At 39.9% G+C, this 24,047-nt stretch overlaps 2 protein-coding genes across 2 annotated transcripts; one reads left to right on the top strand and one right to left on the bottom strand.

Annotated features, from left to right (window-relative positions):
• Positions 1 to 166: 166 nt before the first annotated feature.
• LOC139934624 (diphosphomevalonate decarboxylase-like) lies at positions 167 to 7,532 on the top strand. Its single transcript, XM_071928920.1, has 9 exons — positions 167 to 284; positions 1,118 to 1,256; positions 2,420 to 2,466; positions 3,184 to 3,336; positions 4,053 to 4,252; positions 5,278 to 5,448; positions 5,765 to 5,887; positions 6,412 to 6,576; positions 7,016 to 7,532. The coding sequence occupies exons 1-9, from the start codon at positions 233 to 235 to the stop codon at positions 7,160 to 7,162; spliced, it is 1,197 nt and encodes a 398-aa protein (XP_071785021.1). The 5' UTR covers positions 167 to 232; the 3' UTR covers positions 7,163 to 7,532.
• An 86-nt stretch (positions 7,533 to 7,618) lies between these two features.
• Positions 7,619 to 23,868, bottom strand: LOC139934623 (protein arginine N-methyltransferase 7-like). The gene is made up of 12 exons (XM_071928918.1): positions 23,715 to 23,868; positions 22,453 to 22,683; positions 21,397 to 21,546; positions 20,455 to 20,563; positions 18,930 to 19,042; positions 17,293 to 17,767; positions 15,653 to 15,846; positions 14,257 to 14,340; positions 13,292 to 13,429; positions 12,140 to 12,376; positions 11,296 to 11,453; positions 7,619 to 10,846 (listed from the first exon to the last, which is right to left on the bottom strand). Exons 2-12 carry the CDS (start codon positions 22,666 to 22,668, stop codon positions 10,600 to 10,602), a joined length of 2,121 nt encoding a protein of 706 aa, XP_071785019.1. The 5' UTR covers positions 22,669 to 22,683; positions 23,715 to 23,868; the 3' UTR covers positions 7,619 to 10,599.
• Positions 23,869 to 24,047: the final 179 nt, after the last annotated feature.

Below are 24,047 nucleotides of genomic sequence, written 5' to 3'. Positions count from 1 at the left end.
ATAGTTTAATCAAGATTTATATGTGATTGTTGGTATTGATCTTAACGTTTTAAGAGGTTTGATAAAAAAGCAAAATAAACAACCGACAGCCCCCAACAATATGGAACAGTCGGTGTAAGTTCAAAGTTGATCTCATTTAAATAAACGTGTTTATAAATAAATGTGGGTGTACTAATTTTGTGCAGGGAAGTCACTTCATCAAAGTTGCTGAAAAACCGACTCGAAAAACACCATGGAAATCGTCACTTGCCGAGCTCCTGTGAATATAGCAGTCATCAAATATTGTAAGAATGAATGTGTTGCTTTGTTTTGTTTCTGAATGATACATCAACTTTGTCGTAAAATTGTAAAAAATTAAGTTGTTTTTTGGGCAGGATCTGCAGATTTTTTTAGAACTGTGTTTGTGTAGTACGTACTACGGTGGTGTGTGTATTCACACTGGCAATTAGCTAGCTAGAGACGTATGCGGGTAGTACCAGCATACTGTATACTAAATAGGGGATTCATATAGTTCTAGTCTTCACACAGTTTTCCATCAGCATTTACTGAACTTTTAAGAAGTTTGAATTTCCACTTCTATAATTATAAAATAGCAGATAGAGATTTGATTAACTTAAAACACAAAATAAATTGTAAAAAGGTCACAATTTCTACAAGTACAATCACATCAAGTATTAGTCCCACTTACATTATTAATAATATAATTAATTTATTAATTTATTAGTTTCATATTTCTCATTTCTCTAATAACTCTAAGTTTAAGTCCAAAAATAGCAGTACAGCAGTACATACGATATTTACGGGAAAAAAAATGATAAACTACCAGAAAATACTGGAAAGCTACCAGAAAATACCAGAAAACTACTAGAAAATATCGAGTTGGTTGGACTGTACAGGTTTCCTCCGGCTTGCGAGCACAGCATCACAGCAATTAATTTCACTTTAATGAGTTCTTGGTTTCATCTATTTATACCTCCATAAACAGAATTATATAATAATGATAAGAAGAAAAAGAAGAAGAAAAAAACAAACCCACTGATGTTTTTCAGCAAGCCATTATAATCATCAAAATCGTTTTACTTGTCAACATAATTAAAGTGTTTTGTTTTCTTTGTAGGGGGAAAGAGAAATGAAAAACTTATCCTGCCAGTCAACTCTTCCCTGAGTGCAACGCTAGATATCGATCAACTTTGTACAAAAACAACTGTTGCTGCTAGTAATAAATTCAAGACAGACAGAATCTGGCTGAATGGCAGGTGTGGATGCTTTAAAATTTGTTTATTTATTATCATACGTCCTGTGACAACTGATGTACAAGAGAGGCCTGGGGTCGATTTCACAAAGAGTTTAGGACTAGTCCTAGCTTAGGACTAGTCCTAGCTTAGGACTAGTCCTAGCTTAGGACTAGTCTTAGCTTAGGACTAGTCCTAGCTCCTAAGAGATATTTAAAATGTATGGCTAGTTCTAAGTTAGGACGAGTAACTCATCCTAACTCGGTATAAGACTAGTCTTAACTCTTTGTGAAATCCACCCATGGAGTTTCATCTTTAAGAGGGCAATTTCATTTTCATTTTGCAAAAGTCACTTCCATTGGAACAGTGGTAACATGTAATTTCAGGCACAAATTACTGACTTTGATTCATTTAAAGGCATTGGACACTTTTGGTAATTTTCTAAAGACCAGTCTTCTCACTTGGTGTATCTCAACATAATATGCATAAAATAAAATAAAACATTTGAACATTTGAGCTCAATCGGCCATCGAAGTTGCGAGATTGACAGAAAAACACCCTTGTAACACGAAGTTGTGTACTTTCAGATGCTTGATTTCGAGACCTCAAATTCTAATCTGATGTCTCAAAATCAAATTCAAGGAAAATTATCTCTTTCTCGAAAACTACGTTACTTCAGAGGGAGCCGTTTGTCACAATGTATTTTACTATCAACAGCTCCCCATTACTCGTTAACAAGTAAGGTTTTATGCTGATAATTATTTTGAGTAATTACCAATAGTGTCCACTGCCTTTAAACTGTTTCATTTGGAATTGTCGAAAGGCATCTTATAATATAAAAGAGGTTATAAAAAAAAATCTACTTCAGTCTAGATCTTGATGTTTCTGATGCAGGGCCCAGGTAGGGCAAGTTATGTACACATTGGATGTAAGAAATACCCAAGCGAACACCTTCTCTTATAGTGATAGGGGTACTGCGGCCGATTTCACAAAACGCTAGGATTAATCCTAGCTCGCGTTAGGACGAGTAACCCGTCCTATTCTTAGAATTGGTTCAATGCGTCCTTTGTCTTCAGAAAGAGAACTTAACTCGTCCTAAGACTAATCCTATGTTAGGATGAGTTTGGTGAAATCGACGGCAAGGTCTTTTTACGTGCATTATAATGAGCTTAACTATTTAATTTTAGGGAAGAATCACTGGACAACCCACGTTTGAAGAAGTGCCTAGCAGAAAGTGAGTATGCTTTTTTATAGCATAAAGTTAAGATAACTATATATTACTTGTTTTTACCCTTACACCAATGCAATAATTATCTGCTTTTATTATTGCTTTGTGTACTATATTATGTTAAATCTATATTAGTTTTATTGTGTACCCCAGATGTGGGGCGACAGATCTACGGATCATAGTATGTATTTACTTTTTTTGTCCCTTGTCCATCTCGGGGTCTATTGTCTTGTATTTTTGTGTGTACTGTTTTGGCAAATAAAATAATAATAATAATAATAAATATTGTATTTTAAATTCAACCCGAGTGACTTGCCTGTGAGTGTTTTTGTCACAGAACTCGGGGAACTACTGAGTATACAGTCCTTAGTTCACATCGGTGAAATAATATTTTTTTTATAACACCCCTCACAAATATTCTGCCTTTTCATTGGTTAAAAGCGCCTCACACGATATGTCTTAGATATGTTGACATGTCTTAGTTTTACTAGTTTTACTAGAAACGGCGGCCGTGTGATAGTGCATTGTTTGCCGTGTGATAGTCTGATGACTATCACACGGCGTGCAGTACCCAGACGTCTTTTTACCCACCTCGAACCCGATGAGTTGTGTATCTGTGTATCTAAAACGTGTGTACAAACGTTACGTGTACCAGGATGATAATTGGCTGTTGGGGTGTTATAATATAAATTGACTGTTTTGAAATGTTGTTTTCATTTCAAGTCCGTCAGAGAGCTCGTAAGAGGAAAAGCTCCCCAACCAAAGATGGGGTCACTCCAGCGGCCATGTTGGATTGGAAAGTACACATCTGCTCCGAGAATAACTTCCCTACTGCAGCAGGCCTGGCTTCCTCTGCTGCAGGATATGCGTGCTTAGGTAAGGCACTACAACAAGGGAAATGAGTTTATACCAAGAGGGATATCTGAAACTTATTGAACCTTAATTAAATTAAGTAGGATTTTAAACTATGCATAGTGAAAATATGATATGGAAAGGTTTGCGGTAACACCATGTAATGTTTGGGTTGATCATAACCAATGGTTCTTTTCAGAACCACCCCAACTCATTAGAGATAGTCATTACATGGTGTTAGCGCAAACCTTTCCATATCGTAATCAAATTGACATTTTATGCCCTGGCGGCGAACCCAAAACAATCATAGAATTTGCCCTGTCTGTCCTTGTGGGCTTATGGAAGTGCCTTGTTGGGAATTTTACACAATGGACCCCATGAGGGAATGCTTTGTTCAACCTGGACCCCACAAGGGATTTCTTTAGAAAAGGGAATAACAGAACAACAAACGGAATATTTAAGGTTGTGTGTGCATCTTAGGATAGGCTTACATACAGGTGTGGAGACTGTAACACAATGGAACAAAGGCTGACACATTTTTTCTTTGTTAAACTGGGTCTCCACAGGGGAATTAAGGGAGAAATAAGGGAGAAATAGCAGTACCTAACAACTGTGCTTGCAAAAGAATAATTTGAAACGATGAAAATCAAAGACAATCAAGAACTGATTGTAGAAAACAAAATGCGATCTTTTAGAAAGATTATTTTTTTAAAATATCAACAATATTTTCTTTTCCACAGTGGCAACTCTGGCTAAAGTGTTCAAGGTAGAGGGCAATGTATCGGACATAGCCCGGCAGGGATCAGGCAGTGCCTGCCGTAGCATGTACGGAGGGTTTGTACAATGGCTGATGGGTGAAGAGGAAACAGGGGAAGATAGCATCGCTGAACAAGTCGTGACTGAGGATTACTGGCCTGAGATGAGGATATTGATTTTAGTGGTAGGTACGAGGGAGTTTTTAGCCCCGTCCTGGGCAGTGTCACAATTGTATATACAGTTGCCCAATTTCATGGTTCTGTTTACGGCTGATTCTGCACTTACGATCACTGTTCTCAGCTTACTGTGCAAGGGCTGAATTTTTACGCTAGCTGTGTAAGCAAAGAAGGGCCTAGTGACGTGGAGTATGCACAAGCGCAAGCAAAGTTTCCATGCTAACCCGTGAAATTTGATTGATGTAAGCAGAGATTTCCCTGCTTCCAGAAGCACAGATTTGTTGCTTGAGCAGAAATATCAAATTGAACCCAGGGCCCAATTTCACAAAGCTGCTTAAGCAAAAAAATTTTGCTTAAGCAAAAATTTCATTGCTTAGTAAAATCAGATTACCGGCCAAGACTCCACTCAATTGTAACACTAAGTAAACAACAGCTTAATACTAGTTATAAGCAATGTATATGGCAGGAAATTTTGGCCAGTAACATGTGTAAAATAAGCGAGCTATTTTCGTGCTTCAGCAAATTTTTTGCTTAAGCAGCTCTATGAAATTGGCCCCTGGTGTGAAGCTTTTAAAACAAGAAAAACATTCTTATGTGTGTCTTTGATTACTTTCTCTTGTAATGTTTCAGGTTTATCCTTTCTGGGTAGGTGAATTTTATTGTTTTTGTTGATTGCATTCTTGTGTCTGTTTTCGGTACTTCGTTTGTTTGTTTTGTTTTGCTTTTTGTGGGATGTGGGGAGGGAAGTGGTATTTGTAATGGGAGACTTTCCAACGCTAGGTGGCAGCAAACTTACCGCGTAAATTTCCATTGTTTTTGTAGTTCTGAAGGTGCGCATAATTCTGAGAACAATGGCTTTACCCGGTAAGTCTGCTGCCACCTATCGTCCAAGAAAGTCTCCTATTGCAACACCGCTCAGCTATTTCTTGAAAGAGAGATATTCACATTGTGTTACGCAAACCTCTCTTCGTAATAATATACTTCTGTCATGCAAAGATTCATATCCAACTTATTTCTTGATCACTACCTGAAGGTGAGTGACCACAAGAAAGCAACCAGCAGCACAGCCGGTATGCAATCCACAGTAGAAACCAGTCCTCTCCTTCCCCACCGAGCTGAGAAGATCGTACCCGACAGAATGGTTGCTATGACGACCGCTATCGAGGAGAAAGACTTTAAGACGTTTGCAGAACTCACAATGAAGGTAAGAGTGGATCGGTCAAGGTTTTACCGGCCGCAAATGTAAATGATTCAAAATGCCTCTAGGTTTTTTGACAAGCTTATTGGTCTAGTAGCAGTGTTGTAGCCAAGTCATCTTTCCTCAAGTCAAGTCAAGTCACAAGCCAACTTTTTGCAAGTCAAGTGAAGTCACAAGTCGCACAATGTCCCATAATAAGTTCACTCTAATTAAGTTGTGACAAGCGTAAATCAAATCTTTCGTTGACTACCTTTGTTTTGTACCTTCACCATACAAACTTTAAAATCACTCTTGTGAATTGATTTGTTTTTCTTCTTTTCAGGATAGTAACCAGTTTCATGCAGTTTGTCTAGATACCTACCCACCCATCTCCTACATGAATGATACATCAAGACACATCGTTAGGCTTGTACATGCCTTCAATGCATTCAAGAAACAAACTAAAGTAAGCAGATGTCACCAAATAATAACATTTATATGGCACTTTTTACTGCCATTTTAAAGCATTTTTTTAATGGTGTTTAAAGTATTTTTACTACCGTTTTTTCACACTTTTTGCTGGCAATTCTAAGCACTTAAAGCTGAAGTACCAAAGAGACAAGTTTTTGAGAAGATTTGAACGAGTCGGTAGATTTAGGTTGACAAATAAGATAGCAATTGTAGTATGTAGTATTTAAACATGGTTAACATACTAATTTCTGACCACTAAGCTAATTTTTCTGCTTCACAAAATTTCTAATATAGTATTCGAACTGCTTTAGCTATCGGGCAATCTCAGTGGTCTAGTTGGTAAGACATCTGCTCTAGAATTGCAAAGGTCCTGGGTTCGAACCCAGCCCATGTAAAATGCCTGTGATTTTTTCACAGAACTCGGGGAAAGTACTGAGTATACAGTGCTCACGCACATTGGTTTATGGGTAAACCAAAAATTTGTAAATTAAATGTTATTTATGTTTTTTTCCCCCACAGGCAGCATATACTTTTGATGCGGGACCCAATGCCGTTCTCTTTACTCTTGAGAACGATGTAAGCGAGCTTCTCTCCTTCATCAATCACTTCCTACCCCAAGGAGACGAGGACAAGGAAGACGTCTTCATCAGAGGTCTACCCGCGGATATCCACACCCCAAGCAAGGTAATAGTAGTGCCATTTTGTTGAAAACATTTTTATAAAAAAGCTCTAGCTCCTTAGAGGGATCTCCTTTTAAAGGTGATGCGACTTTTGTTTCAATATAAAAAAAAAACAACATAGGGCCGCTAGATAGCTCAGTTGGTAAATCACTGGCACCTTAAATTCAGTGGTTACAGGTTCAAGTCTCGCTCTAGTAAAATTTTTGTGAAATTTCAAAACATTACAAAATGAAAGGTAATCAAAAATAATGCTTCGCACAAGATTGCCTAAAAATGGTCAGAACCTAATTTCATGACAGTTATTACAGAATTGTGCTCTTAGAATTATGTGCATTACAGGGCACTGGAAGGATGTAATTTTTAGCACAGCCCTGAATTTGGGGTCGGTTTGATTCTCATGCTATGCCTATTTTTATTGTGTTTTTCCGCCAATCTTCACACAGGAGCTTCAGTCCGCTGTGACCTTCGACCCCATTCCGAATAGCCTGAGGTACATTATCCACACCAAGGTCGGTCCAGGGCCAGTGACGGCAGAGGACCCAGAGCTTGGTCTGATTGATAGTAATGGTCAGCCGAAGAGTTTGAAATAGTAAGCTATGTAATTCACTGAAACACAGATTACACACTCTCCAGAAAACTAGGTATTGAATTAACAAGCACAAATGTTATACCTCGGTAACAAACTGTGAAGTTTGATTGGTCGAGAACCAATCATGTGACGCGCAACAAAAAACGCATGTCACATGGCTCGACGGGCCGGGTATTATTAAAGGTGATGTACACCGGTCATAATAATGTTTAAAGATGACAACAGAACTTCGAGAAGAGGAATAACAATTTTACAAAGGTTGTTGCACGCTGTGACTGGGGTCCATGGGTTTTGTACACCCACGAGGGGAAATGGCACCCTTGGCTTTGCCTTGGGTTCCATCCCCCCCCCCCCCCCTTGGGTGTACAAAGCGCCATGGACCCCCTCACAGCGTGCAACAATTGTATAATGTTTATCTTACACAGCTACTTGTGTGAAACTCTGGAATGCTACAAAACATATTTATAATGCGTTTGTACACTTCTGATGTTTCTCACAAATTTATTGCGCATTTTAGCACCCCTGTCTGTCATTTCAGGGATGGTTTGTTTCATGTGGAACAAAACACTTTTGGTTTTCAGCTTCATTGTGCGAATTGGTGTTAGGAGCAAAGAACAAAAGTTGTTTTGTCATAACTTGGTAAATAGCAGTGAAGTTAATAACGAGAAGTCCCCTCGATCCACCAAGCGAAAAGTAGCGGTCCCGGTCGATTTCCTACTATCTGCCAAGATACAATGTAGCAGTTAATAATAAGCAGGACAGTTCTATTTAGAACTGAGAAGTCTCCCAAATTTTTTTAAAATCTACTCCGCGGTAGTAGAATACTTGTATTATACAGCAAGACAAATTCTCAAAGAGAACTTAGCCTACCCAGCTAGTACACACATGGTGTTACGGCAAAGCAAATATACATTGATACCTCACCATGCAATGCCTCAAATCCCATATAACAATACAGTTGTTTGCCATAACACAGTGAATATGTGAAGTATTTGGCTTTGGGCGATACAGTGTGAGGGTAGGGTAGGAAGGAAGAGAAGTAGAAGTGCTGGTAGCAGAAATAATACTGGAAGTAGAAATATACTGGTAGAACTATTGAAATACCAGCAACATGTATTGTATAATCTATGAAATTATACACATTATTTAATATCTTTTTAGTTTGAAGAGTTGATGGCCAGAAAGTGTTTCAAATTGCTCTCACTTTCGGTACCTTTTTGAGACCAGGATAAATAAAAGGGTACTTTCAAACGTTAATCAAGTTATTTCCTTGGGGTTGATTATCATTTAAGACAGGATTTAAATATTAAGGGAGAGTAGAAGTACAAGAAATCTATGGTATTTTGTAAAAGATATTTTATGTTGAATTTTTGGTATTTGAGATTAAAAAGTGCCTTAAAATACACTATGCCAATGCAGAGGAAGTTTAAGCACTCGCCAAATAGTGCTGCCTGAAATTCAGGTTTAAAATTAACTTAACCAAAAAAATTGGATTCTGAGAGGTCAGTAATGTGCCTGGTTAACTACCTGGCTCTGCGCTAATTTAAGCAGCTTGATGTCATTATGCTCCACAGGGAGTTTAGAAAGTTATAGGAATGGTCTAAAAATGTGCATGATGAACAGGGATTATAATGTTATACAGTATTTTGATCTAGCTGCTAGATGTGCGCTATATAACAACCAATTATTATAATTATTATTAAAAGTAACGTTTACTTTTTATAAAGATATGTTTTAATTTATATCCTAATATACTGTATGTGCCTTACAGGAATCTACTCGATGAAAGCGACAATAATTTGAACGTTTGTCAAATTTAACACTCTGTATCAAATTTGAAAATGGTCCTAAAATTACTAAAGTCCTAAAGTTGCGAGATAATAGTGAAAGAAAAAACACCCTTGTCTGTCACACAAAATTGTGTGCATTCAGATGCTTGATTTCGAGACCTTAAATTCTAAACCCGAGGTTTTGAAATCAAAGTTGTGGAAAATGACTTCTTTCTCGAAAACTACGTCACTTCAGAGGGAGCCGTTTCTCACAATGTTTTGTACTATCAATCTCTCCCCATTACTTGTTACCAAGTAAGGTTTTACGCTAACAATTATTTTGAGTAATTACCAATATTGTCCACTGCCTTTAAATCTGTTGTTCATGAATCCTTAAGAGTTAGGCAAATAACCCTGGCAAGTCTTCCACTTTGTTCAAAGAAATGAAAACAACTCATTTCTCTATTCTGAAGGAAGAAAAACATTCCGGTCGAGTTTAATGTTTTTTTCCCGGCGAGTTGTTGTAAGCATGTGATGTCATGAGTGACATCATTTAAAAATAAAAATTATTTTTGCACAATACAAACCAAGAAAAGAAGAAAACAAAACTGCTCTTCATAAAAAAAGGAATTCATTAATAATGAAGCTTTATTCAATATTGTGCAATAAAAGAATGAATTCTGGTAATGACTGAAGCAGTGTAGAGTGCTATTATTGTCTCCTGCCTACAACAAATTGTTCATGTTACTTATTGGCGTCTCATGGCCAAACGGATAAAAAAAACGCTCCGGCCGTCTTTTTACGTTCTGTTTTGATTTTAGACACCCCTGCGAATTCGTCTTTCATTTCAGGTAAAAAGTACTGTAAGTGAGCAACATAGATGCCCTTCTATTTTAAATTAAAAAATTATATACAATTAAAATAATATCGCGGCAGAAATATTTGGAGGACTGTCACCTTTTCGTTTACTCATAAATTCTGATTGCGAGCTAAGGATTCTCAGGAAAGTGAATTTAATATAATAACAATAATAATTTGGGGGGCTAATCATCCTTACTCGTAGCTAGAGCTAAATTGCGAAGGACGCAGCTACAACGTGTTCGAGAAGCAGGCATGCAAGGGCGCCTTCAGCTGCAAGCCACATCAACCCATTATGACCATGGAGCACAGCCAAGATAAAAGGGTTTGATTTTTCCCGAGGGAGGAAAACCGGATAGTCTGGAAAACCCTCTTGGCACAGCAGAGAACCAACGCACAACTCAACTCACATGGCCCTGGCTAGGAATCGAACCGGGATCATCTTGGTGAGAGGCGAGCGCTTTACGCACAAGTCCACCGTGCCACCCATAGGTCACTACACTATTCAAGAACCCCATGGAGAGAAGTTAGAGATTCGGGAAGAAAACCCTGAGGGAAAACCAACAAACCACTGTCAGATAATGCCCCTGATGTGGTTCGAACCAGGGTCCTAGAGGTGGAAGGCACAGGGTGAGGAAAGAAACTACAATGCCAACCCAACAGCCCCAAATGTCAACTCAAGTCAACAGTCTCAGTTTGGAAATTTGAAATTACAATGCTGAACCTTAGAAGTACTGGACTTGAACTCCAGAAGGAATGCGGTAAAAATTAAGAAAGTAAAAATACAGAAATCTTAAAACTCTTTCCGATATCACAACACTTCAAAGTTAAAATGAAGGCTTCCCTGAGATGGATTGAACGAGACCTCAAAATGAATCTTGCCTCCCGGCGTGACTCGGGGGTTACTCTTGATGAAATGCACCCCTTGCTTGGAGTGTCTGTCCCACCTTAGGTCCCTGGTGGGAGACGGTAGGGGGTGTGAGGGACCCGTGGAGATCCAGGTGTTCTCATCAATCTGGTACTCCATCCATAAGGCTATGCCATGACACAAGCCGTCCCTGAAACAAATGAGGAAGGAAACAGAAATTCAATGAATACACTTTTCTTTCTTCAGTGGAGTCCTGTGGCTTAGAGCACCAGACTCGAGTTCTTGGCCCAATTTCATGGCTCTGCTTACCGAAAGCAAAGAGCCTGCGCTTACAAAAGCAAGGAATTCCACCCTAACGCCAAGTGTATTTCACGGGTTAGCAGGGAACTTTTGCTTCACATTACAAGGCATTCTTCGCTTACTGCTCGCACAGTAAGCAGTTTCACAATTTTGCTCTGAAAGAGTTTAAAGTAACGCGGTATTTTACAACGTTTTAAAAAGAGATTCGAGATTTGTAATTTTGTCCACACTTTCACAAGGTCTCTATCTAATGGGTGCATCACGGAACTGAATTTGACCTTGGAGCCTCTCTTAGAAAAATATGGCAAAACAATTCGAAATCTTTAATGAAATACTCACCCAAGGACTTCAACTGTTCCTTTTTGTACTACTGTATCGGTGGGTACACGCCGAGTGAAGTCAAACTCTGTAAGGTCAAAGTCCGCTGTGAGTGTTCGGCTCGGGTATTCCCATAGATGATGTGGCTCAGTTGCAGCATCACTGATGTGTGAGGATCTCTGGGATTCAGAAGTGAAAAACAGAACATTATAAACTGTGCAAAGTCAATCGGGGCAATTCTGACTTCCTGGCCCAAGTTAGTCCAAACCTAGACAGTGCAAGTCTCTTGCCAATTTGAACTTTTGGGACCAAGTTAGTCCCAACCATGCATTATAAACTGTGCAAGTCTCTTGCCAATTTGAATATTTGGAACCAAGTTGGTCCCAACCATGCATTATAGACTACAATTCTCAAGCCAATTAGAATATTTGGAACCAAGTTGGTCCCAACCATGCATTATAGACTGTGCAACTCTCAAGCCAATTTGAATATTTGGAACCAAGTTGTTCACAACCATGCATTTTATTTAGACTTTGCAAGTCTTGCGCCAATTTGAACTTCTGTTGTCATGTCAAAGTGTCAACGTCGCAAAAAGTGTACCCTCAATAGCATACTGCAATCTTATTGGATTTTTGTAATCACATTGGTTACTGAGAATTGCCAACTAATGCTCGGCTTTAAGCGTGAATCCTATTGAGGGGGCAGAGTGGTCATAGTGTGAAAACGCCGGCCGTTATTTCCCAGGGGGAACCCCAGGGAAAAGAGTAGTGTGAAAAGGGCTATGTACACTTTCTTCCAATGCTAAGCAACACCTTTAATTGAATACTCTGAATTAAAAGTCAATTTTTTTAATATTCCTCTTTACCTGCACAAGACTATCAAATATCCTAACATCAAAGCCCTCGATGTCGCCCACAGGAGCATGGAACTTCCACAGGTGCTCAAACTCCAGCGCCACACCCCTGAGCCTGGCACAGCATGGCAGTATGAGGGCGCTGTCCGCTAGATGGGACGCTAGGGCTGTCCTCGCGTACCAGAAGTGCAGATTGTGCCAGGGTAGGATGCTGGAGATGAAAAATGGCTCTCCCATCAAGACGTCAATCTGGAAGGATCAAGATATTTTGTTTAATGATTTATGGGACCAATTCCTGCACACTCGGCAGCCACTGCCAGAAACACCGGGTGGACCCCTTCTCTTTACAATAAATGTACTGGGTTCTTTTATGTGCATTACACAAACACACTCAACCAACGGCTTTACATCCCATCCGAAGGAGGATGCAAGAATGGCAAAGTGTCTTGCTTCAGGACACAAGTGTCACGACCAGGATATGAACCCACACTCTACTGATCAAAAACATCAAAGCTTGAGTACGGTGTGCTTGACCGCTGGGCAGCACCGCATCGGCCAATGCACAAATGGATTGGTCTATAGGAGGACACTATTGGTAATTACTCAAAATAATTGCTAGCATAAAAACTTACTTGGTAACAAGCAATGGAGAGCTGTTGATAGTATAAAACATTGTGAGAAACGGCTCCCTCTGAAGTAATGTAGTTTTGGAGAAAGAAGAAAGTTTCTGAATTTGATTTTGAGACCTCAGAATTAGATTGTGAGGTTCCGAAATCAAGCATCTGGAAGCACACAACTTTGTGTTCCAAGGGTATTTTTTGTTCCATTATCTATGTTGCTGATACACCAAGTGAGAAGAATGGTCTTTAAAAATTACCAAAAGTGTCCAGTGTCTTTAAGAGGTAAAAAGGCAGGGAAAGTTGTTTGCTATGCCAAACTGATCCACATGAATTCATTCAATAAACCAATAATTAACCAAGACCAAAATTCCATAACAAGCTTTTACCTTTAATAGATGTTAAATTTGCATCGGGATATTCATTTTGGTTTTTACCCCCACACACCAAAGTCTCTCAGCACTGTAGACTCAGTATTTACCCGAGTTCTGTGGGAAAATAAATCACAGGCATATCACTCGGGTGAGATTGGAACCCACGCTTGTACCTTTTGATTCTTGAATATCTCATTGGGTAATTCTTGAGCGTTTTGATTTAGTACAGTGATGTCGTCGATGAGATTGTTGGACTTGATCATGTCTTCCATGACACGACGACAGAGAGAGTTAGGCTCCAGGGTATACACCTACGAGAAAGGTGAAATAATATCAATAATAGGTTTGTGGATCAGCCAACTGTTAGCAACGCCCACTTCCGTACAGATGGCTCCACTTCTAGAAGTCCATAGGAATTGCATTGAGCTATTTTGTTAGTGATTTACGCAAGAAAAGTTCGACAGTTGGATTTGTCTTTTACAATTAGACCTAATCTAAATACTTATAGTTTTTGTCATAAGACATGCCTGTGAGCGATGAAATGGGCGATTTAGGTGGAAACCATCATTAAAACAGTAAGTGAAATACAACACGACCGACTCTACAAAACCCACCAACAATCATCAATCCCATCAACAAACTCAAGAAATGTAGATGTATATTCTGTGTTTAACTTTGTTAAACATGTATAAGCACAATGGAAAGAGCAACCCCTACGAGCCCTATGGGCCAAGAATTGGCACCAGACTATTTGAGATACAACCCTTGAGATATTTGAGAGACAACCATAGAGTTGTATATGAGAACTAGAGGGCGCACGGGTGATGCTTCGTGCACAAACGCGACAGGACCGCAAGGAGACACACGCGCGCCATTCTGTACGCGCAGTGAATATGAAACACACGTTGGAGTTTGTGTTTATTAAACCCTACGCGATGCTGTTTTGTTCAACTTACAAAATGGCCGCACAAACACACGCTGTGGGATGCCACTTAGAAAATGGCCGCCTGCGTGCATGCCGGGGCGCGTATATAGGCCAGTGCGCGCTCTAGTTCTTATATGTAACTCTATGGAGGCAACCCAATGTTTAGTTCACACAGATTGTGTATGAGAAGGATGATCTATCAGTATCTTTTACCTGTGTGGCACCCAGTCTTGCAGCTATCAGAGGTAACATAGAACCGTCACTAATGCTGACACATAATGACTCTTTCTTAACCACCTGTTGAGATGACAAGATTTAAGGAAGAAATATCAATAATAATGAAGAACTAATATAAAACCAACTTAGCAACGAGCTCAAAATCAGTTCTTGCTTTACCGACACAAATCTCTGTGGTGCAGACGGTAAAGGAGGGAGCTTCATCGCAGGGCTAGAATTTTGGTTAAAAATCTACAAGACCACAGGGCTTTCCTAGACCAGAATTTGTTTTAAAAGAAAGGGTGAGATAATTGTAAGAGAGGATTTATCTCATTTGTCTTTCTTATTAAAGGCACTGGACACTATTGGTAATTACTCAAAATAATTGTTAGCATAAAAACTTACTTGGTAATGAGCAATGAAGAGCTATTGATAGTATGAAACAATGTGAGAAGCGGCTCCCTCTGAAGTATCAAAGTTTTTGAGAAAGAAGTAATTTCTCGCTAAAATATTTGAATTGAATTTGAGACCTCAGTTGAGGTCTCAAACTCAAGCATCTGGAAGCCCACAACTTGTGCGGCTAGAGTGTTTTTTTCTTCCATCATTCTCTCGTAACTTCGACGACCATTTAAGTTAAAATTTTCACAGGTTTGTTAATTTATACATATGTTGAGATACACCAAATGAGAAGACTGGTCTTTGACAATTACCAATAGTGTCCAGTGTCTTTAAGTATACTCAAAAGAATTGAAAGGTATTTAACGGACACAAAGTCAACATTTTGTTCTTTGTGCATAAAAGTGTGCGCGGGACCTCAGTATACCTGGTAGCATTTTGGGTATTGCAAGGGGGGACTATTGATTTCGGTACACCCACAACGCTACCTCGTCCCCATGGTTTACTTTATTTTCAACCATGTTTACAACAGTAAACCCTGGGATGGAAACTCCTTATTGGACCCTGATTGGACAATGACATTACAATATTAGAATATGTTCCATATTCATAGGTACAGCCAGCCGCCGGCATCCAAAGATGTAAACAAGCTATTGAATCTGGTACCGTACTACGAGATTATGACAAAGAAGATGTGAATATCAAAAAGTAGCCAGACTATTTTAATTTGCATACATATCCAAATATTTTGGATATGCAAATGATCCAATACCAGGGTGAGAGAGCAGTCAACCTTGTAACCGCTCGACACACCCTGGGGACGAGGTTGCCACAATGCACCTCCAAAAAAGCGTGTCTACCATTGTCATCATTTTGGGAGTCAAATCTTTTGTGCATATGTTTGTGCCTGATTTTGACTCTCAAAATGGAGGACAGGATTTGCATGTGTGAGTGCGCTGCGCGTTGTGGAAGGGGTCTACTGGTAACATCTCCAAACCTTTTGCAGAACTTGTGTATATTTCCCTGTTCGTGTAGCATCATTAAGCATTCCTATCCTTGGTCGGCTCCAGACTACATGGGCTCCACATCTACATATCGGTCTCTCGATGTCAACCTTAGGCAATTCAGTGTGGCCGACATTAAACCACATGCTGTAATCATCGTGGGATAATGTGACATGAATCCTCTCTCCTATCAAGATGAAAACAATATTTTTGGAGTGTTATTTTTGGAATATATTTATGTAATGTTTCCATTCTAACTGAGTAGGGAATAACAGTGTGCTGACCAGGGCTCAAATGACCAGGGATAAGCACAAAAACTTGCTAAACACAAACAAATCTTGCTGAAATTAGAAAAAAAAACAGAAACTGCATGGTTACCTGCCAAAATTCTATAAAGTTTCCACTGTTGCAATTAGTGCCCCACTCATTTGCTAATAAGCAGTATTTTCTGCGGCCTAAACAGCTCTATGAAATTGGGACCCCGGCCCAAATTCATAGAGCTGCTTAAAGCCATCATACACTTTCGGTAAACAGTATTGTCCAAGTCCCACACTTCGTGTATCACAACTTATATATAAAATAACAATCCTGTGGAAATTTAGGCTCAATCGGACATCGGAGTCGGAAGAAAATAACGGGAAAACCCACTCCTGTTTTTGCGCGTTTTGCCGCGTCATGACATGTGTTTATAACAAATCCGTAATTCTCGCTAACAAGAATTTATATTGTTTTACCATTTTCTCAAAAAGTAAAGCATTTCATGGACTAATATTTCAAGAGAAGTCTTTCACCATTACCTTCTGTAAACCCTGTAAATTATTTGTAAATCTGTGAACTTTTTTTTTTCTTTTGTACCGAAAGGGTCCAATGGCTTTAAGCACAAAAAGTAGCTTAGAAAAAAAGTGTAAGGATGATTTCCCACCGTTATCTCTAGAATTCCCAAATAGTTGTTTACACATCAATAGGTGGGCCATATCCTATGTCAGCCCAGTTCCAGGTAAGCCACCACTCACATTCCTGACCACCCACCCTTACCCCCCCCCCCCCTGTTGACCATACATCATCTCACTTCTACGTAATGATGTCACCAATCTTATGTTATTTCTGTGTGACACCATTTCTAAATTAAGAGTTCCCCCACCACCAAAATCCTACGTAGCCTCTGCCCAACATTCACTCTGGGCCTCGACTACTCCTTCAAATTTCTCTATACAAGAGACTTGCCTCTCCAACCTTTGAGCTAGGTCCAGCACCTGTTTCAATTGTATTGCTATAGTCAACTTGTAATAAACCAAGACCAGACCCAGACAATTGTTTCAAGTGTTTTCTTCAGTCGTTTCCACAACTCTATGACTCCAGTCCGCCAGCATCACACGTTTCTTCTTCTAGTAATAGTTAACCGGAGTCTTGCCATATCATCATATTAAATCTCTGCGTTACATTAGCATTGCAAAATTATGCTTAGAATAAGGCTACCAGCTAAACTACCATGTCACATGTACAATTCGTGAATGGTATCCTGATCATTTCTGCTAGCAGACAATTGTTGAGTAATCTGTTGTATATATTATTTCATGGCTCTGCTTACTGTAGTGGCCTCTACTGTTACATTTACATAGGTCTTTAAACTCACCTTTCTGCACCTGCAGAGGTTGATCAAAGAAGTAGACGGCTTGCATCCAGTGATCTCTCCACTGGGCCTCTTCTCCGTCAGGGTGGGCCCAAGAGGGCGCTGTACTCAACCGAATCTCACCCTCCGTGTCCATGCTCAAGTCCCACCACATGAAGATTCCGTGGCATATTCCCTCCGTCAGGACATCGGCATCGACGGTCGCCAATCCGCTCTCTCGGAAATCCCCACGACTGAAGTTGAAGTCCATCATAGCGAGGGGGGAGGTGATTGGCTGGAACTGCTCAGGTGACACCTGACTGAGTTGGATGTCGTGGACCGAGGCTGCCCCGGAGCAGGCGTCCATCTTGGCTGGGGGTTTGACGCTGCTGTGGCCGGGGATTTTGATTGGTTGGAGTTTGTGCCATTCCCAGATGAGATCTGATTGGATGACTTGGGCATAAACAGTCGCCGAGTGGGGGACACAGATGCAATCTTCCTGAAAATCGTGGAAGGAGATAAAAGTTATCATTGCTATTGAAGTCTGAATTCTGAAACGAACAGCACCAGTCCTAAAAAGACCGATTGCCTTGAGTGTTATGGACTTACATTAAGAGAGCATTAATCTGTTAATAGACCTCTTGCATAATGCCAACGCTCTTGGAATGCTGATGTCACACGCGCATGTTTTTACGCACAAAGAACAGCTATCATCAAATGATTTGCTTCCTTTGACCCCAGTGAGGGCGCTGTTTGACCCCAGTGAGGGCGCTTTTTGACCCCAGTGAGTGCGCTTTTTGACCCCAGTGAGGGTGCTTTTTGACCCCAGTGAGGGTGCTTTTTGAGGTTGTGACGCCACATGCAAGGGGTCTTTATTAAGGGAATCAATGTGTGGTGAAGAGGTTTTCAACTAGTGGTTTAATCCCAACGACGAACGAGGCCTGGTTCTTGATAATTTTACCGAGACGAAGTCGAGATAAATTATCAAGAACCAGGCCTTGGCGGGTTTAAACCACTAGTTGAAAACCGATTGAACACACTTTGATGCCCATTCATAAATACCTTTTCTGTCAAAAACATCAACACTTTTTTGTCAAAAAGTAAAATAAATGCAAATTTTAATTGATCAATGATTTCTTTCAACACAACACCCCTACAGCTATAAAATGGTAAAGCCCTCCGCTGTCCTCGGGTAAACAACTCCTTTTAAGGGAATGCTATGCGCGTCGCGGCGCGTATCGCGTGATGTGGCACAACTGTTTCCGCTGTTGCTCTCGACCAATAGGAACGAAGAAACTGTCTTATAAGAACAGGTGCAAGCTCACGTGTCACGCCCATGTTTCAACACTTTTTACTGGTCATAAACAAAGGTTTATACACACCCATGTGATGCGCTCTCCACCAATAGGAATAGCGAAACTGTCTGAGGTATTTATGAATAGCATTTTAAACAAACAAATAAAAAAATAGAATTAGCTGTTGCAAATTGCTTACCAACCAAAAGGACCTATGGCATATAAAAGCCAAAAATTTGTTAATGGCCTGACGTTTTGACCCAAACAGAGTCTTTCTCAAAGGCCAAACAAACAAACAAACAAAACAAAACCTTATCTTCAACATCCATTCTAATGAACTATGAACAAATAGATAGCTGAGTCTACCTGTAATAAATGTCTGTGGGCGTGGAGGTAGGTTGGTACTGCCCCTTCACCGATCAATTCAGTATCGAATACCTCAGCAGGAAGAATGTTGGCTCTATGAGGAATGTCCCCGTCTGAAATGACAAATAATATTGAAACAAGATAGTTTATATGGGACTGTGTTGGGCCTCAAAATGTACACCAGACCACAGGTCCAGGCCAGTGTTTTTAGTGTCGGGCAAGTAGATACAAGTATACACGTTTTTTAAATCTTCAACTGTTTACTTTTAGTCCGGCACTTTCTGGCATGCCTACATTCTTGTTGGCACCCAGGTTGACTCAGTGGTCTCTTCCCTGCCTTTCACCTCTGTGGACCAGGGGTGGATTTCACAAAGGTAGTCCTAACTTAGGACTAGTCCTAGGCAATGCTAAGAGATAGGACCAGTCCCAAGTTAGGATGAGTTACTGGTCCTAACTTAGGACTGGTCATATCTCTTAGCATTGCCTATAGGACTAGTCCTAAGTTAAGACTACCTTTGTGAAATCCACCCCAGGGCCCATGGTTCGAAACCCAGCACGGAACCTTCCATGTAGATTTGGGTTTCAAGTCCCTTCCTGATTGGGGACAAGTCAGAATTCTCTGCAAGTGGTTTCGCTGTCCAGTTCAGTGTCGAAAAGCATCCCTACAGCTAATTTTATTTGAAATGTTTCCTAGAGAAAAAGCTGGTGGACCAGTAAATTGACAAGCTACTGGTCATGATGGCTAGTCACTAAAAGTGTTAACAAATGTTAAAGCCATTGGACCCTTTCAGAACAGAAAAAAAATTAAAAGTTCACAGATTTACAAATAACTTACAGGGTTTACAGAAGGTAGTGGTGAAATACTTCTCTTGAAATATTATTCCATGAAATGCTTTACTTTTTGAGAAAACAGTAAAACAATATCAATTCTCGTTAACGAGAATTACGGATTTATTTTAAACACATGTCATGACACGGCGAAACGCGCGGATACACGGGTGGGTTTTCCCGTTATTTTTTCCTGACTCCGATGACCGGTTAAGCCCAAATTTTCACAGGTTTGTTATTTGATATAGAAGTTGTGAGACACGAAGTGTGGGCCTTGGACAATACTGTTTACCAAAAAGGTCCAATGGCTTTAAGCCAAACCCTGTACAACTGTAAGTAGGCATGCAACTGCCCGTTGAAAAAAAAAGAGGAACATTTTCAAAGGCACAATGCAAGTGCGGAGCGAGGCAGCCAAAACGCCACGGGACATGAGACCCACAATGGTACCCTAGAAAATGTTGAGGTTTGTTATGCTCTTAGGTGCATCAAAAGAAAAAAAAATAAAAAAAAAAGAAAAAAGAAGAGCTGCATGCCTGAGTAAGGGTGTTGCTAAGGACGTCTTATATTTCAATGTATGATGACGCCCAATCCAGCTATAGCCTTAGCTGTAGCAAAACTGCAGACACGGCTCAAGGGTCAAAATTATTTTATTTGTTACTAAATGTCTCCTGATAAGTCTGATGTTTTGCAAGCCTACCTGGCCCAACTGTGACCTCTGTTGACCTTTTAGAGACCACTTTGATTTTGTCTGCAAAGCCATTCTCTGCAATGATTTTCTTGGCTGCCTCTGCTATTGGTTCAAATGCCTGTAAAAACAGTAATGAACGATTCAAACTGATAAATTGAATAGAATGACACATGTTTAATTACTTAAATATGTTTAACTCTATTCAAACTTCGATTTTGAATACCATTTAAAAAAAAAAGTTCCATTCAACAATAAGGCTAATTTGAAAAGAACATTCCATTTAAACAAAAAACAATTCTCACCACTGCACAAATGCCAAACATTCATTATCTGGGTTTTTTATGACATCTGTGCTGTCTTTTCTCATTTCGAATACTGTGAACAAAATTCTGGTCCATTTAAGAAGCCCTATGAAGGCAGTGGACACTATTCCTAATTACTCAAAATAATTATTAGCATAAAACCTTACTTGGTAACGAAGAATAGGGGAGGTTGACAATATAAAACATTATGAGAAAATGGCTCCTTCTGAAGTGACGTAGTTTTCGAGAAAGAAGTAATTTTCCACGAATTTGATTTCGAGACCTCAAGTTTAGAATCTGAGGTCTTGAAATCCAGCATCTGGAAGCACACAACTCGGTGTGACAAGGGTTTTTTTTTTATTTCATTCATATCTCGCACTTTCGACGACCAATTGAGCTCAAATTCAGGCGTGTTATTTACTGCATATATGTTTAGATACACCAAAAGAGAAGACTGGTCTTTGACAATAGTGTCCACAGTCTTGAAGCAGAAAATACTGCCAGGCAAATTTTTGCTGAGCAAATCAAGAGTGGGGCACCAGTTGCTACAAAGTAAACTTTATGGAATTTTGGTTGGTGTATTTTCTGCTAAGCAGTTTGCCTGTGATTACAGGCTTTATGAAATTGGGCCTTGACTTAATTGGTTTACCTCACACGCATGGACAGAGTCTGCCCCACTTTCTGCCGACATCATAGACAGTAGACCGGTTCCGGTGCCGATGTCTAGTACATGGGCCTTCTTCCCTCTCTCGTGCATGACTCTAATAGCTCGTCTTATGCCTTCATAGTATTTTTTATTCTGTACAAAAAAAGGACAAAGTAGAAATATACACTGCAGTAGTCCTACTGCCAGCCAGTAAATATTTGACCAGACAAGTCTGGCATTTCTTTGTTTAACTAGGCCTACATGTAAGATAAACCAATATTTCACAGTGTAACATCTTGAAGAAACAAAACTATGTTAAAATAAATCAGTTTTTTCAAAGACAATGAGATAAATTTTCCCTTCAATGTCTTTGTGCTTGTCTGGTCTTGTTAAATCACTTTTGGTTCAGTAATCATTTCAAGCTATACAAAAGTACGGTAGCCTTTTTGGATATTTCCCCCCCCCAATTTTAGTTGCGATAACCCTCCCTCTTCACCGACCATCAGGAAGATGGAGGGTTACAATAATCGCACTTATCCAAATTTGAGCCCTCCTAAGGGTTCGCAACCATACACAAGTACGGTAGCCTTTTTGGATATTCCCCCCCCCCATTCTAGTTGTGATAACCCTCCCTCTTCACCGACCATCAGGAAGATGGAGGGTACGATAATTGCAACTATCCAAATTTGAGCCCTCCTAAGGGTTCGCAACCATACACAAGTACGGTAGCCTTTTTGGATATTCCCCCCCCCCCCCCATTTTAGTTGCGATAACCCTCCCTCTTCACCGACCATCAGGAAGATGGAGGGTTACGATAATCGCAACTATCCAAATTTGAGCCCTCCTAAGGGTTCCGACCATACACAAGTACGGTAGCCTTTTTGGATATTTCCCCCCCCCCCAATTTTAGTTGCGATAACCCTCCCTCTTCACCGACCATCAAGAAGATGGAGGGTTCTGATAATCGCATCTATCCAAATTTGAGCTCTCCTAAGGGTTCGCAACCATACCACAACTCACACAGCTCTCCCTGGGGTCGTTTCTATGAACGATACATACCCTTTCATCGTCGTGGAGCATATCGGTGTAAGCCGACCGAGCAATCTCCTGATGATAATCGTATGTGGCGTCCTCAACCACCCATTCATTGCTACCAGTCATCGGATTGACCCTTGCTAATAAATGCCGCATTTCTGAAGTCTCACTGGATGACATGGAAATTGCCCAACGTCTTGTATTGGAGATGACTCGACGAGTAAGTGAAGATGTGTACATCAAGAGAATACAAATCTGCAGAGTGATAAAGTAAAAAACTTGGAATGAATGGAAATGTATCATGCGTCGCGGAGGTTTCGTACAAAGAAATAATCCAGGGGTCAGTGGAGGGAAAGAGAAGGAGAAGTCGTCCAGCAACAACATGGACGCACGACGTAAAGAAGTGGACTGGACTGGGAATGGCAGCTGCAGTGAGATCAGCACCAGATCGAGTACTTCTAGAAACTAAGGCTCCCCATTATATATAGTTTCTAGAGTAGAAGTACAGACACAGATGGTTGGTGTGAACTTGTGATAATCATTGCATCCAAATTTGCGCCACTAGACTGAACGCGTGCGCCCAGCCACAGTGCGGAAATCTTAAAATTTTCTGAAGCAGCACTTTAAAGGGAGAAGAAGAGAGATGTTTGGACTTTCGGTTATCACTTTTAAAATTAACAGCAATTATTATAGAAGCCCACTGAGAAGTCCAGAGCATGCAGCAGCTTTCCATTGTAAAAACATTTTGAGAAACATTTCACTTCCAAGTATTGTGATTATGAAAAAGATACTATCCAACAAGTTTTTATCCATCAAAAATTGAAACTGAGAAGCGTACTGTCAGTGTCAGAAACATTTCTCATTCTTTCATTTCTCATATCTATCGATATTAAACTTCTATGTATTATTAAAATGAAGTCAATAATATTATAATAATATAATTTGGTAAAACAAAATAAGTATAACATTACTAATAATTAATGATTAATATTATTATAATTACAGAATCATATTGTGGTGTATCACTATCATTAATTAGTTTGACAATAAAAATACTTAAATTATATTTTTATGACACAACAGCACATTCTCAATGTTCAGTACTGCATTTATAATAATAACTGGGGCATTAGCACTGTACATTTCGTATGCAGATGTCAACATTTAATTTCAACCAACAACACTCAGGTCAGGAACAGCGCCATATCTAGATGAACGTCATAAGCTCATAATTAGAAATGTAATATTTTATACAAATGAAATGAGGGGTAAGTTACCCTTCTTACCGTTCTCTTCGATAGCGTGCATGGATACTAACTTTGTTCCTTTTATTTTAAATGTATAATTAAATCTCTGGAAAACATGCATTCGTGATCGAAAGTTGCGATTTCAATATTGCAATTGCATAACGACTTTGGTCGGTGTGCACCCGTCCGTATGTTGTACATGTATGTACTGCAGAGTGTGTGTGGTGGATGGATGGAGAGTGTGTGGGGGAAGACACGTGCTTTCTGCGTAGTAGTCTTGGTGCAAGACGTTTCTCGTTCCCTTTTCACGCACACCGCGGCCAATCCACCGACAGTGCGCGCACCGACTCCCCTGACTTATAGTCCACTCAC

The sequence above is a fragment of the Asterias amurensis genome, chromosome 3 (assembly GCF_032118995.1).
Source record: "Asterias amurensis chromosome 3, ASM3211899v1".
Lineage (NCBI taxonomy): Eukaryota > Metazoa > Echinodermata > Asteroidea > Forcipulatida > Asteriidae > Asterias > Asterias amurensis.
The sequence above is the reverse complement of the archived record's forward strand: the minus strand, read 5'-3'. Positions and strand labels throughout refer to the sequence as shown.

What these genes read in the sequence shown, in the direction of transcription:
- LOC139934624 (XM_071928920.1), top strand. Translation starts at nt 233, where the DNA reads ATGGAAATCGTCACTTGCCGAGCTCCTGTGAATATAGCAGTCATCAAA. An exon ending in TTGCAGAACTCACAATGAAG is followed by an intron (nt 5,449 to 5,764) that starts GTAAGAGTGGAT and finishes TCTTCTTTTCAG; the next exon opens with GATAGTAACCAGTTTCATGC. An exon ending in CATTCAAGAAACAAACTAAA is followed by an intron (nt 5,888 to 6,411) that starts GTAAGCAGATGT and finishes TTTCCCCCACAG; the next exon opens with GCAGCATATACTTTTGATGC.
- LOC139934623 (XM_071928918.1), bottom strand. Translation starts at nt 22,668, where the DNA reads ATGTACACATCTTCACTTACTCGTCGAGTCATCTCCAATACAAGACGT. An exon ending in CCCACAGACATTTATTACAG is followed by an intron (nt 17,768 to 18,929) that starts GTAGACTCAGCT and finishes CACGATTTTCAG; the next exon opens with GAAGATTGCATCTGTGTCCC. An exon ending in AGATATTCAAGAATCAAAAG is followed by an intron (nt 12,377 to 13,291) that starts GTACAAGCGTGG and finishes TGATCCTTCCAG; the next exon opens with ATTGACGTCTTGATGGGAGA.